The sequence below is a fragment of the Styela clava genome, chromosome 14 (genome assembly GCF_964204865.1).
Source record: "Styela clava chromosome 14, kaStyClav1.hap1.2, whole genome shotgun sequence".
In the NCBI taxonomy this organism is placed as follows: Eukaryota; Metazoa; Chordata; class Ascidiacea; order Stolidobranchia; family Styelidae; genus Styela; species Styela clava.
Genome location: NC_135263.1, coordinates 6,260,470 through 6,274,312, shown reverse-complemented (window position 1 = coordinate 6,274,312; position 13,843 = coordinate 6,260,470). Strand labels below are relative to the sequence as shown.

Here is a 13,843-nt window from a genome sequence, read left to right as displayed (position 1 = left end):
AGCCTTTTTGGAATACGGATTTTTCTATCTTCGACCTGTTATGATTGAATGCTAAACATATTGGGGGGGACATGCCAAGCAGCGCTCCATAACCCTTGGTCCGGGTGTCCTTTCTTTTGCACTAAATCGGGCGTTCCAGAAGTGTGTGTACCAATATGGAAGTAACTAATTTTTTTCACCTACTTTACATCAAGTTGTGTATAGGGACTGAAACCTGTGGACAGGAGGTATATTCACTTGGCTAACACAGACAGTCCCCAAACTCGTATTAGAACTAACTAAGAAAATTCGGAATCGGATTATGGTCTAACCTAGTACACACACACACTACAGGAGTAACCAAAGTCGTTAATATAACGACTTTAAAGTCCGTTAACATAAAAAAATGGTTCAGCTCCAAGAATGAGACTCCGTTTATACCGTTACGAATTCTTTCATTGTTAACTGAAATAAAGCAAATTATTGGCAACTGGAGACGGCGTTGATTCTTTCTCTCCCAAAACCTTTGACCATATTATCGGATGTTAAATGTCTTGTCAATATCAAGATTGATTAAAACAAATGCTTTTCAGTTAAATGAAGCGCAAAGCGATTTACAATTTGTTGTCTATTCCCTGGAGTGGTCGTCTTTTAAAATTATGTTAGATCGTGAATAAATAATAACTAAAAAATGTAGAATAGCGTGTTAATCATGCCTGAATTGTAGATATTTTCAGTGAATTTTCGCTGCAATTTCAAGTAATTGTGATATCGGGACAGATGAATGTATTGGTGCGTAGGAAATGACGCAGCTGCGGACGACCAACGTTACGATACGAATTACGGTTGAATACGGGTGAAATTTACACACTATTATTAACTAAGCGGTCGATTTTTGACCGTGATAAATTTCCATGAAATCAACAAATTAATTAAATCAACAACAACTTTTTTAATCGTATAACAAGTGAGAAAATGTGGCGTTACATCATCATCAAGAAGTTTTTAAATCGGCGAAACAAAATTTGCTCTGTTCACAGTGTGTCTTGTCTATATTCCTTCTGAAAGCAAAGATGCAAAAATCGAGATTTCCTGACTTTTATATAGATACAATTCTAAGGAAAGACGACTATGACAAGGGCTCAAACGCAAATAAGCTAGAAGTATCTAACGAGGCTCAGCTGAATGGAATCGCGAGCAAAAATGAAAACCCATGTACAATAGCTGAAGATGTAACCGTGAAAACAAGTAAAAAATTAAGTACAAGTTCGTCGAACTTTGAAAAATTGTCGGTAGAGGAAAAAGAAAAACTTCCAGCTTGGGTGTTTTGTACAAGGTACTCCGATAGGCCATGTGCAGGTATGTACTATATTATGTAATATTTATGAAAATTTGCAAATAAAAATCAACTCTTTTAGGGGCTGTGTTTCTAAGGACAGTAACGAACCAATACTAATAGTAATAGCTCCAAGATACCCGTTATTTAATATGGTCCAAAATGGTTCGGCTTCTTGTCTTGTTACGCGAATCTGAAAAATAAGATGTCGTCGACGGCATTCTGCCAAGAGAACTTTTCTCTATATCATTTTAGAAACTTGGTCGATATATTGCCTATCTCCGAATAAGTACATCAACGTACTTTGAGTGGCCAATATTCGCCCATTATTAGCAAATTGTGCTGCAGATAAGACCAGGTGCAATTTTGCAAAATGGAATTAAAAGTAGCTTTCGACTTAAGTTATTTCGTTCAAATTGAAGCAAAATAATTACCCATGTCATCAAACTCATGCTTTGACATTACAATACAAATATTTAGGCCACGGATAATATTGAGTAAATATAATATATAACATTATACATATTTACGTCAAAAAAGTACAAAACTAAAAACGTAATAGAATTCTCAATTACTTTTCAGGTCCCAGATCTCGAAAACGCAGAGAAAAGAAATATTCAAGTGTTGGTGATAATGAATGTTCGCGTTTAACGAGCACAGACAGAAGAGAGAGAATTATTTTCACACACAATCAGATTCAAGTTTTAGAAACTGAATTTTCTCGATGTCAATATTTATCAGAGGATCAAAAACTGATTTTGAGTGAAAATCTCCAATTAACCATACCTCAGATTAAAGGTAAATGAACCTGAGAAAATGTTGCATTCCTTGATATTTTATTGAGGATGTAAAAGTGCACGCCATTGAAATGCTGACGCATAGGCCACTGCGAATGCTACCGTGGAGGACCCGCACTTCCATGAGTCGCACTCTAATTCTAAGTGTAAAATATTAAATTTAACCAATATTAATTATAATCTCGTTTTGGACAGCAGTTTCAAACTATATACATAAAGTTCGTAAAGTAAAGTTACTTTTAATCGTGATATTTGTATTTTATCAAAAAATATTCAAATGTAAAGCCTGAATTCTCAGCTATTATCATCTCTACCCAATTAGCACCCACACACTTCGTTTTGCATTGAGCCTCGCAATAGTTACGGCACTGCAGCGAAAGATCTGCTATAAACGCAATCCCTAGCGATAAATTCTGATACCATATTTTGAATACAGAGATAGTTGTATAAAATTTAGTCATTCTGAAAATTATAAATTACGTATCATTCACCTTTTTTTCTCCCTATAAACAAGTTTGAATGTGAGAGCAAAAGTACAAAAAAAAAAACGAATTAACAACATGTTAAAATAATTCATGTTTTGCAGTTTGGTTCCAGAACAAACGGGCAAAATTGAAAAAATCAAGAAGAAATCCAAATCGACTAGCTTTAGATTTGAAAGCTCAAGGATTATATGATCATACATGACTGACATGGTTTACAGGAAAATTGAAGTTACCTCATCAACATTTTAAGTTTTGAGCAATTGCGTTAGCACTGATTCTTTATATTACCACACGACCAAACCGAATCACTCCTATGCTAATAGAAATATATTGTTGAATTTGATAAAAATAAAATCGTCTTACTCATAGATTGATATAAAGAACACTGGCACAATACTGTTAAATTAACCTTGTGTGGCATTTGATTATGTTTGTGCTATTTCCAACAAAACGTTAATAAAGAAACAAACCAATTAACCTATGTTTTGTTCCGATGCAGGCGAGTGTTGACGTTTCACCTATGCTATTAGCAAATGAGTCATTATGCAACGTGAAATCAGTAGAATCTGATGTCAAGAAATGGAAAGAGGGGGAGAGAGACTCTCTTTATCGACTTGGGAGAATTCTATTCTAATTTTATTAGCCAAGGAAGGCAATCAGAAAACTTCAAATATGAATATAGTTTTGCATCTGTTTCAAACCATAAATGACTTCATTTAATGTCTCCCGAGTCCCGACTCAAAGAAGTTTAACTTGATATGACTTCAGTTCCGACGTCAGAAAATTTCCTAAAGGCCGCGATTCATCCCTATATTTAAAAATTCTTGTTGCGACATTACCGTTAAAATTTTAAACTATCTATGTGCATATTGATGATTACTCTCAATTATTCAGAAGAAATAAAGACCACCATTTTAATGAAAATATCTCCATTTCACACAATTGTAAGTTTTAATACGCAAATATTATTTTAAATATTGCATAGGGATGGCTTCTTTTATATCGAACAGTCCATATTTAGTATGACTCAATTAGTTCCCAAGATGAATTTTGGAAAAACATGGCGAAATGCATCTCTTTCTACTAGTGCAAATTCGAGAAAAAGGCAAAACTTGATACTACAGTATTTATATTTGTAATACAAAACCTAGATATGTGGCTCATTAAAAATGGCGAAGATAAGAAAATAACTTGTTTTCCAGTCCATGTTTGACACGTGATTAGCAATATACTTCAAATACTCCATTAAGGATATTTATCAAAACTTATGAATGCTCGAAAAAAAACATAATTGGACACAACATGATGGCGTAAAAAAGAGCGAATATTTTAATTTGGGTATTTATATTCGAATTTAGGTATTTTCACAAAATTTGGATTCACAAACAAAGCTTCCCTGGCATCTGATCATAGTTTAATCATAGTATTTCAATAAAAAGTTACGAAAGTTTGAAATGAAAAAATACGATTTCCTCGCACTTTTGAGTTGAAGCCGTTCAATGAATAGAAGACTATACAGTACTATGATAGAGTCACAATCATCATGAATAATACACGTTTCTACATTCCATAAAAACGACACAGTCGCGAGATGTCTTTCTTTCCAACACCACTCTCTTTTCTCCTGAGTAGCTCAGTACTAACCGAGTTAAATAACCATTTGACGTCCCCCTTATTTTAGAATGTTCAGGTTATGCGGGCGAAATTGACCTCTCTATATTGATGAATGTAACTTAATCCGCAATGCATTTGAAATTGTGTAAAATCGTTTATAAACGGATTAAACCGTTTCGCATACTTAATAGGATATTCCATGTCACAACTACAATAAATGCAGTGAGTATTGATTGAGATGTATTTTTTATCGACCAGCGTTACCAACAATAACGTACGATGATGGAAATGAGTGGCAGGCCAGCTTTCAATAGGTTTGTCAGATATAATGCATGAAAATGTAACAAAGTTGAAGTCGTGTGAAAGATATAAACATATTGCCAGACCAGGTTCGCTGCTTAAGTATTGAAGAAGAATTTAGAACTTAGTTAATTTGTTATTACTATTGTAGCAAGTGTATATTATGTTTAAAATAGGTACATAAAGTTGTCGACGCTCAAATTAATGGCACGCAACAACTAAAAATAGATTCAGTAGAGCCACCGTAAGGGCATATTGTGTGAAAGATGTGAGTTTTCTTTGTCAGCGCGATAATTAATGTATACCAAAGAAAAAACTAGATATGGTAAACTGAAGATAGTTCTCGTAATAATTATATAAAAATAGTAAAATAAATATCATTACTAAAATATTCTGGTGCCAGAACCCTGGTACAGACTTGTAGTATAAACAACAGAGACATTAACTATATGTACAAAATGCGAGCAAGGATTGCCAAGGTAATATACTGCTCTGATCTCAGAGGACGGTGCCTATTTCCTTTTAATCATTTTAACAATCGTTTTATTCAACTTTTCTCAATGCTTCAAATCGTTGTGAAAATTTGAATATATGAGAGATTATAAACTTATTCGCACTTATTTATACCACATGTAATGAACAGTAGAGACGTTTTCAGCATGTTTAATTCATAGTTTCAGATTAAAGTGTACTCCTTTTCTTTCTTCTCGTTCAAATGGGATTGTTTGAAAATCATGATATTATGAACTAGGAAATATTGCTTCTTCGGATTTTCCTTGTTATTTGAGTTGTAGTATTTATTTCCTAAACGACTACATCATTCACAAAACGATTTTTTTCAGTTAATTAAATAAGCAAAGTTGCTTATTAAAGATTCTGTTTTTCAAAGTCATTCCCCTGTCAATAGTACAAGATTATTGGAGAGCATGAAAAGATTCGTAATTATCATTACTGGAACGAATGTGCTGGGATGAAACTATACATTGTGGAATTAGCTATATAACAATATTTATATCGTGGAATTGGATATACTGGATTTTACAGAAGATTTGAATTTAGAATTTATATGTGAAACTGCTGACCAAAATGGCATCACGACATACATCTTTCCAAAAAGATTCTTCACAATGCAGTATAACATCTGCAGATGCAGGGTAAGACTGGAAAGATTCTTAATTTTTCTCACATTGCGTACACGAGTACCCCAAAGTCATTAAACATAAACCCTCGCGAACTGACACGAAATTAAGCGGTAAATAGTTGACTGTTTTAAATGGTTCTCAAACAGGATATCACATATATATATGTATTATTTCAAACACTTCATACGAAACTTTACTGTGAAATCTGTGATCGTTTGTTACAAATAATCTTCGCGGTCCTAGGAACTATATATATTATCAGTCAAGTACACGCGTCATGCTTCACACCTGACAATAGAAATACAAGTGGGTCAACGGATCCAGTTTGAAAACCCTGCTCAAATTCATAGTTGATTCTCAAAGTTAGACTTTCTGTGCTAACTCTATATGACAAGGACCTAAAATTTTCATAACTATGACATCTTTTGGACAGCAATGGGTGGGAGCAGTCCCTCGAATGTTTGTAACAGGTTTGTTCGAAACGGCATTCAGATGAATTTTTTTTTTCATCAGATCTTCAGTTGCTATACCACTCGGGTCTGAATTAGGCACCCCGTCTCCAACACCTGGTCAACCTGGAAGACTGACAAGGCTGGTAAATGCTATCCGAGTACATACAAGGTATGTGAGAGCTGATTCAAACTGGGCGCCACTCTATGGATTTGTTTTATTTATCATTTTGCAAACCATTCAGTATTTTCAAGTTATTTCTGCCAAATTGGTGATTTACTGTTCTTTGCCCATCTGTTTGAAATCTAACAAAATGAGTCTCATACGATTAGTCTATTGCGATTTTCACTGTTACGTGTTACATGACGACATAATAAACAATGCCATTTTATATCGATTTTGATTATAATTTATACGTCATTGCGTTGACAAATTTTCTGATTATTTCCAGAGTTAACTACTGGTTAGGTGTGAAATCAGGAAAAGTTGGAGACGTAGCACAAGATTCATTCATTGAACGTCTTAACGGACCCACAGTAGCAAACAAAGCTCCCGCCGAAAATAATGCCCCAGCTCCTTCTTCAGAAAAATCACCAGAGAAAAAAGAAGACAAGTAGGTTCATGGTTTTTGTTGAACAACATTGGCAATTTTTTTTATTTAATAATAATTTTCAAATTTATACCTTACAATACCTTTATGTAAAATAAACTAATCCTAGTATACAAGAATACAGTCGGGGATTAAAATCCTGGAATCAATATCCCAAATGGTGGTATATTACTATCTTCTGTGAAATAATTAAAGCAATCATTTAGTAATGCTTTTGCGGATGAATCCTTTACGGGGCAAAATTTTCAAGTTCCACTAGGATACATATGGAACAAGTTTGCAACAATGCTTCTCAACGCGACACTGATAAAACGATAAACCATAACTGTACCACATACCCATAGACCGGGATAACCACTTGAAAAATTCACTCGTCAATATTTTTTTTAATACTTAAATGACCCCCAAAAGTTCTCGATAAAAGATAATCTCGTTCGTAGGTTGTAATTAAATGAATGAAGTTATACAAAAGAAATTACTTATTTTCCAGGAACTCCAAACCTAAAAAACCCGAAAAGAAGCCTTGGATAATCGATCCATCAGAGAGTTTTTATTTCGGGTGGTTATGTGTCATTTCAACTGCAGTTATGTACAACCTATGTTTTGCTATCGCGAGATCGTGTTTCACGGATCTACAGACTGCATTCATTCCTATGTGGTTTACATTAGACTATATGTGCGATATCATTTATATTTTTGACACCGTTGTCAGAATGAAAACAGGTAAGCTACTGTAAAATCCTTTTTACTTTGGCACAATTGGAGTTTCGTTTAAGCTGGTAAAAGATGAAGTTCACCGAATTCGTGTTGAAGATGTTGAGGCCAGGCAAAAAAATAAAATTAAATAGGCTTCTCTTTGCCCACCTATTGTTTTAGAAACTATAAAAACCAATACTTTTTCTTGCCACGTGAACCCATTTGGTTGTTACGGCGGTTAGTTCAAGGCTGTGGATCCAGTTTCCACCAGATTCGGAGCTGGAATCGACTCCGGTTCCTAGTACACTGCTATTAATTAAAACTTCACAGACCAGGAATTAAGCCGGAAGCCTGCCTATACGCCAATCTCAAGTTTTTTCAATATCCTTTTCGGCCCTATTTTCTATATCCCCAAATTCTAGATTCCTTATCGCTATGAATTAAGACCGCTTGCGTTTGTTGTTCAATATTCATTGGATCACTGGTTAGTGATATATACGCACAACTCGCACTTTTTCCATAGCGTGTATTATATTGTGTGCATAAATAAATATTTTGTTAACGCTGATTTAGTAAGGAATATTACACCCAAATACAAAGTGAAAATTCCTCCCGTCGAACTTTAAAATGCCTTCATTGAGAACAAACCCCCTGCTAGATGCATTCAGACATTCAATCAAAATATATAGAAAAAAAACCAAGACACAATCCGTGTATTCATGCCTTTCTTGACATATTCAAACGAGTTGATATATTTTCTCTGAGCTGTCTGGGGTTCGTTTTCCGTTTATTAAAACGTTGCGCCACAATGCGGATTCCCGCGAGTTGGTACTTGAACGGTACCTCGTTCCACAGTTGCAGTGGACATTGCTGTGCTCAATTTCAAAACCATTTTATTGTTGTTTTTAGGTTTCTTAGAGCAAGGATTGCTAGTGGAAGATACGAAGCAGTTGCGACAGCATTATAGACAGAGCGCTCAATTTAAATTTGATTTAGTTTCTTTGCTTCCTACAGATATAATTTACATTTTCGCCGGTTTAAATGCTGCATTTTGCAGGTATTTTCCATTTTCTTTCTTCTCTTTTTTGTGGGCATATCTTTTTCCATTTAATGTTGTTTTTTAATGCTATTGTTATTATCAAATTTTGAGCAGATCGCTAGATTATAGTGTAAAGTAAATTTGACCTAAAGTTAAAAGCAGTTATACTGACATTTTTTTCAATATATTTTACTTTTACATATATTTTAAGATGTTGAAACATGTCAATAAATAAAACATAATATTCTGTCCATTTACAGATTAAATCGAGTATTGCGAATATCCCGAGTGTTCGAATGCTTCGATCGAGCAGAGACAAGGACTTCATGTCCAAATCTTTTCAGAATTTCAATTCTTGTTTTATATATTGTTGTTATTATTCATTGGAATGCATGCATATATTATGCAATTTCAAACGCTATCGGGTAAGATATTTATAGAATGTTTTGTTACATAGTTTAGTACGAATGAAAAATGCAACATGAGTGTATCTATAACACAATATAATCGACATTGAGGTGATTACAACAACAAAGTAGTAGTTTCCATACTGACGAGGATTCGCCGGACATCTGAGTCCTATTGCATTATGGTTCGTCAAATCGCCAATACCACACTAGTACTTTGATCGATATCAAAATCAATCTATTCTTATCTGTGATAATATATACATAAATATATGGTTTTCGTTCGTGTCTTTTTATGCTTAACGGGTTTGGCATTCACCAATCAAAATTAGTCTATGCTGTTCGGTCTGTATGTCTGCTATCTTATAACTGTTGATTAATAAATCTAACTTTGTTTTTTCAAATTCCATTATAAGGTTTGGCACTGATCGATGGGTGTATCCTGACATAACTGAATATCCATTTAATACTTTGTCTCGAAAATACATCTACTGCATGTACTGGTCAACACTTACTTTGACAACCATTGGTGAAACTCCGATGCCAGATAGAGATATCGAATATTTGTTCCAGGTTTGTATATTGTGGTTTTTTCTCAGTTTTTATTTAAAAAATTATTAGAATATTGTATATTCAGCTTGAATATTTTAATAAAATGTACTACATCGTTCATTCAGATTTTTGATTTTTTGATCGGGGTGCTGATTTTTGCTACAATTGTTGGTAACGTCGGCTCTATGATCAGTAACATGAATGCTGCTAAAACAGAATTTCAAAGTAGGATGGACGCTGTAAAACAATACATGCAGGTACATTTTACAATATTTTTAACATGTGGGCTTCTGGCAATAAGTTATATCGAAAAATAAATACTAATACCTACATATCTCTTGTTTTTGCCTCCGGTTCCCAGAGACAGTGCTGGACTGCGCAGTGTCGTACCCGTAGACTATCCGACTGTTGTCAGTCTACTTACATGACATATATATGAAATAGACAATTAGGCTACAATATATTTTCGTTCGCATTTTTCAGTTTCGAGAAGTAAGCAATACATTGCAAAAGCGAGTAATCAAATGGTTTGATTATTTATGGACGAATAAAAAATCTACTGACGAACGTCATATTCTATCAACGTTACCGGATAAACTTCGAGCAGAAATCGCCATCAACGTCCATCTGGACACACTGAAGAGAGTGGCACTTTTTAGGGTAAGATAAACGTTATGCGGATCGCACTCACACCTTATTCACCACAAAGTATGAATTAAATATGGAAATCTCATCGTTTTTAAAATGTTTGGCGATTGATGGACACGTGGTTGATGGAGTTTGCTAGCCGGACCAGCAGGATACACGATATCTCTAAAATGCGCTCGACCTAAGACTTGATAACCGATATATATACAACTGTTTCAAATTGATTTATTCCATTCCAAGTTGACAATAAAACAACATTAAGTTTACCTTGAACCTGAATCCAGAGATGCCAGATTTCGTTGTAACATTAATGTGATTGCTAAAACGCATAATAAGCCAATACAATATTTTCGTAACTATATCAATCGGGCCAAAAGTTTCGCGAATAACTTCACTTTGATTGAATTGTTGGGAAGTGTCTATTTTTTTCAACAGGATTGTGAACCGGGATTATTGGTCGAACTTGTATTGCGACTGAGTCCTCAGGTCTTCAGTCCCGGCGATTATATTTGTAGAAAAGGGGACGTTGGAAAGGAAATGTACATCGTAAAAGAAGGTCAGTTCACATAGAATTTATTTAACGAAATGTTTCGACATTTGCATGAAGTTCAAATAACAATTTCCCAATGAAATGAAATAAAATGATCTTTGTTATATTATCTAATATATATATCAGGCCACTTTATAATTGATGCATTATAATACGTTATTCTGTGTCAACGAGTGTGATAAGTGAGATATTTTCATTGTGTAATCAATTTTCTGTTAAATCCGAAAACATCAGATTTGTGTTTTTTTTTTCATTTCGATTCTGAAACAATAGTTAATAAATTTTATATTTATGTGTCTACTGAAAAGTACATGATCGTGAAAAACTATTTTTAGGTAAATTAGCTGTTGTAGCCGACGACGGCGTAACACAATTCTGCGTCCTAGGCGACGGAGCATATTTTGGTGAAATCAGTATTTTAAATATTTCTGGAAACAAAACGGGCAACAGAAGAACCGCTAACGTGAGAAGTATTGGGTAAGTACCAAGTTTATTGGCAGAGTAGCTGGGTTAGAGTATAGGACTTTGAGCATTCCGGGAGTTTGAGAGAACACAATCCACATTTGTAAAATATTAGATAGGCTACCTGTGACGAAATTGTATTACTATGCTTGTTTTGTGATTTAATCACTGTTTTTATTTTTTTCCAAGGTATTCTGATTTATTTTGCTTATCGAAAGACGATTTATTACAAGTATTGGATGATTATCCTGACGCTAAGAATGTATTGGAAGAGAAGGGACGACAAATGTTAATGAAGGATGGCTTGGTTGATAAACCGAATGACGAGGTAAACTATGCATTAATCATGGCTAATATTGTCGGCTAATCATCGCTTAGTAGTGAGATGTGAGATACTGTTCTGTAACGATGTAAGGTGTATGCAATAAACCAGTGTGGAGTTAAAGATCTTAACTTCCTGTCCAAATTGGTTCTCGGTAAATATAACGATTCAAAATTTAAGACCAATACAATTATTTTCAATTCCCAGGTTAGGTCGAATAATTTAAGAATTTTTCAAGATAACCAAACTTAATCAAGTTGGCAGATCCTAATCTAATCGTCACACGTCTGGATCATATGGGCTCCGTGATTGTTAAAAACTGTACTGTACAAAATTGCATTAGTCATGATTTTCCGTCTAGCCCTAGTCACGACTGAAATTTTTAAGTAAATTTTGAATTTAGGATGAAGAAGGATTAAGTAAAGCAGACATGATGTCGAAGTGTAATAAATTGGAAAAATCAATCACAAAATTACAAACACAATTCTCACGACTGATGGCTGAACACATCTCGTCACAAACAAATTTAAAATTGAGAATTCATAGTTTGGAAACAAAACTGAGGGAAACAAGTTTAGAAGAAATTGAACTGGAACAAAATACCTCCACGAAAAAAGTAAAATTCCAGAAAAATTCGTAGTAAATGGATGAAACTATTTAGTAACAAATCCAACCATCTTTAAAATGATTTTCCGTTGGTTGTCGAAGTATGCAACAACAATAAACAAATTTTATTTGTGAAATTTCATTCCAAACGAAAAAATTTAGAATGGTTCGGACTGGGGAGTACCAGAGAGACTGTATATCATTTTAGCGGTGAAATTAATGAAGCTGTATACTGTGCACTCTATATGGGAGAATTATTTAAATTGACAATTGAATATATTTAGTTAGTATGATTTTCAATGAAATGTCGGTTTATTTTACGCTAAACGCTAACCCGTTCAGTTTCATCGAAATTCTGCGCTTCAGAATAGAAGATGATTAAATTTTTATGTGATGTTAATATTTCTTATTCATTTTTGTAATGCCGTTTACGTTTCTTTGCTATACTATGTAGTAATTGTGTTTTATTACCAAATATCAATTAATAAAATATATATATATGCTGAATTTAGTGATTATTTAATCCTATGTGGTAGTCAACCGCTGAATATATATGCAGGGATAAGACGGGCAACGAATGACAAGTACCTCTAAAAATGGATATTAAGTGTTACGTATTTTTATAAGATTTATGTTTTTTTTTGGATTTAGTGAGTCTTCGAAGTATTACTCGTAATCTTAGCTTGGCCCACCTTGTACATTACATAGAAACGAACCAATGTGATATCATTCGCAGTTGCTGTAGTGTAAACCAGTCACAAATAACTATTTTAAATACAAAGTATTTTTCAGAATAGTTTGATTTGCGGATAGTAGCGTACTCGTATTATACCGAATTGGATGGTAATTATGATATCTTTTGAGAGAACACTAATTTTTTGAAACTGGCTTAATGAAAAACCAGAAAGAAAAGAGAATGTATATAGCAGGGATGGCGAACCACTGACCCACGTGTCACAAGTGACCCACCGCGTTTTATTCGTGACCCGCCAAGGCACGAATGAAATAAAAATAAAATATTAGTAATAAAAATTGATAAAACCGGTCATAAATTAATCTACCAATAACTAAACTATTATAATGTACCGTCGGGGCCGCGATCGCTTATTCTCAAATTGTTAATTTTTGGACCGGTATGGATATTTTCAAAACCCCTAATCTTAGACGCAAGTCTGCACCGCCGTGTACCGTTATTCAGCTATTGGCTCTGATATCGTTTATGACATAACAATGCAATTGATCTGTTTATTTCTCGCAACGTCGAGATAATACGAGAACTAGATGCCACTTTGATTTTTTATTAGTTTATCGCCTACAATGCCGTTGAGAAAAAAAAATTTCAGACTTGAAATAAAAACCTAGAAATCTGAAATAACAACGGGGCAGTGTAGAAGTGCATTAATGTGGTTGAAAACTGATCAAAAAATATAACACTATCAGAGTGGAATTCCTTCCAAACGGTTTGGAACAGTGAAATAGTTTGCCGCATCGTCATAAACGTTTTTGGTAATTCATATCCGTGTTTTCGAACTCTTATTTCATAAAATCGAATGCCATAAAAAGTCCCTGATAGAAGTACTGCATAAGTAAAGCCCAAAACTACACCAACACCAATAGAAACTCAGAAGATTTGTTTCAGAATTTTTTTTTATAGATACAAACATTGATTAAATATCTGTGACCCACTCTCTTCTTTTACGCGATAAAAATATTATTTTCGACCCATTCATCGAAAAAGGTTCGCCATCCCTGGTATATAGCATTAGTTATGTTGAAAGACTAAATGAAATGCACATATCAATCCTGACTGTGACGTCATAAATATGTCGCTTACATCTTCTTAGTGTA

General features: G+C 34.1%; 2 protein-coding genes across 2 annotated transcripts; both read left to right on the top strand.

The window, feature by feature from the left end:
* Window positions 1-1,017: 1,017 nt before the first annotated feature.
* LOC120340560 (homeobox protein engrailed-1-B-like) lies at window positions 1,018-3,569 on the top strand. The gene is made up of 3 exons (XM_039408848.2): window positions 1,018-1,338; window positions 1,898-2,113; window positions 2,699-3,569. The coding sequence occupies exons 1-3, from the start codon at window positions 1,053-1,055 to the stop codon at window positions 2,797-2,799; spliced, it is 603 nt and encodes a 200-aa protein (XP_039264782.2). The 5' UTR covers window positions 1,018-1,052; the 3' UTR covers window positions 2,800-3,569.
* A 1,802-nt stretch (window positions 3,570-5,371) lies between these two features.
* LOC120340522 (cyclic nucleotide-gated channel alpha-3-like) lies at window positions 5,372-12,496 on the top strand. Its single transcript, XM_039408797.2, has 13 exons — window positions 5,372-5,665; window positions 6,167-6,274; window positions 6,555-6,716; window positions 7,204-7,436; window positions 8,319-8,466; window positions 8,709-8,873; window positions 9,272-9,428; window positions 9,533-9,664; window positions 9,891-10,067; window positions 10,491-10,611; window positions 10,941-11,082; window positions 11,257-11,395; window positions 11,793-12,496. Exons 1-13 carry the CDS (start codon window positions 5,598-5,600, stop codon window positions 12,027-12,029), a joined length of 1,989 nt encoding a protein of 662 aa, XP_039264731.2. The 5' UTR covers window positions 5,372-5,597; the 3' UTR covers window positions 12,030-12,496.
* Window positions 12,497-13,843: the final 1,347 nt, after the last annotated feature.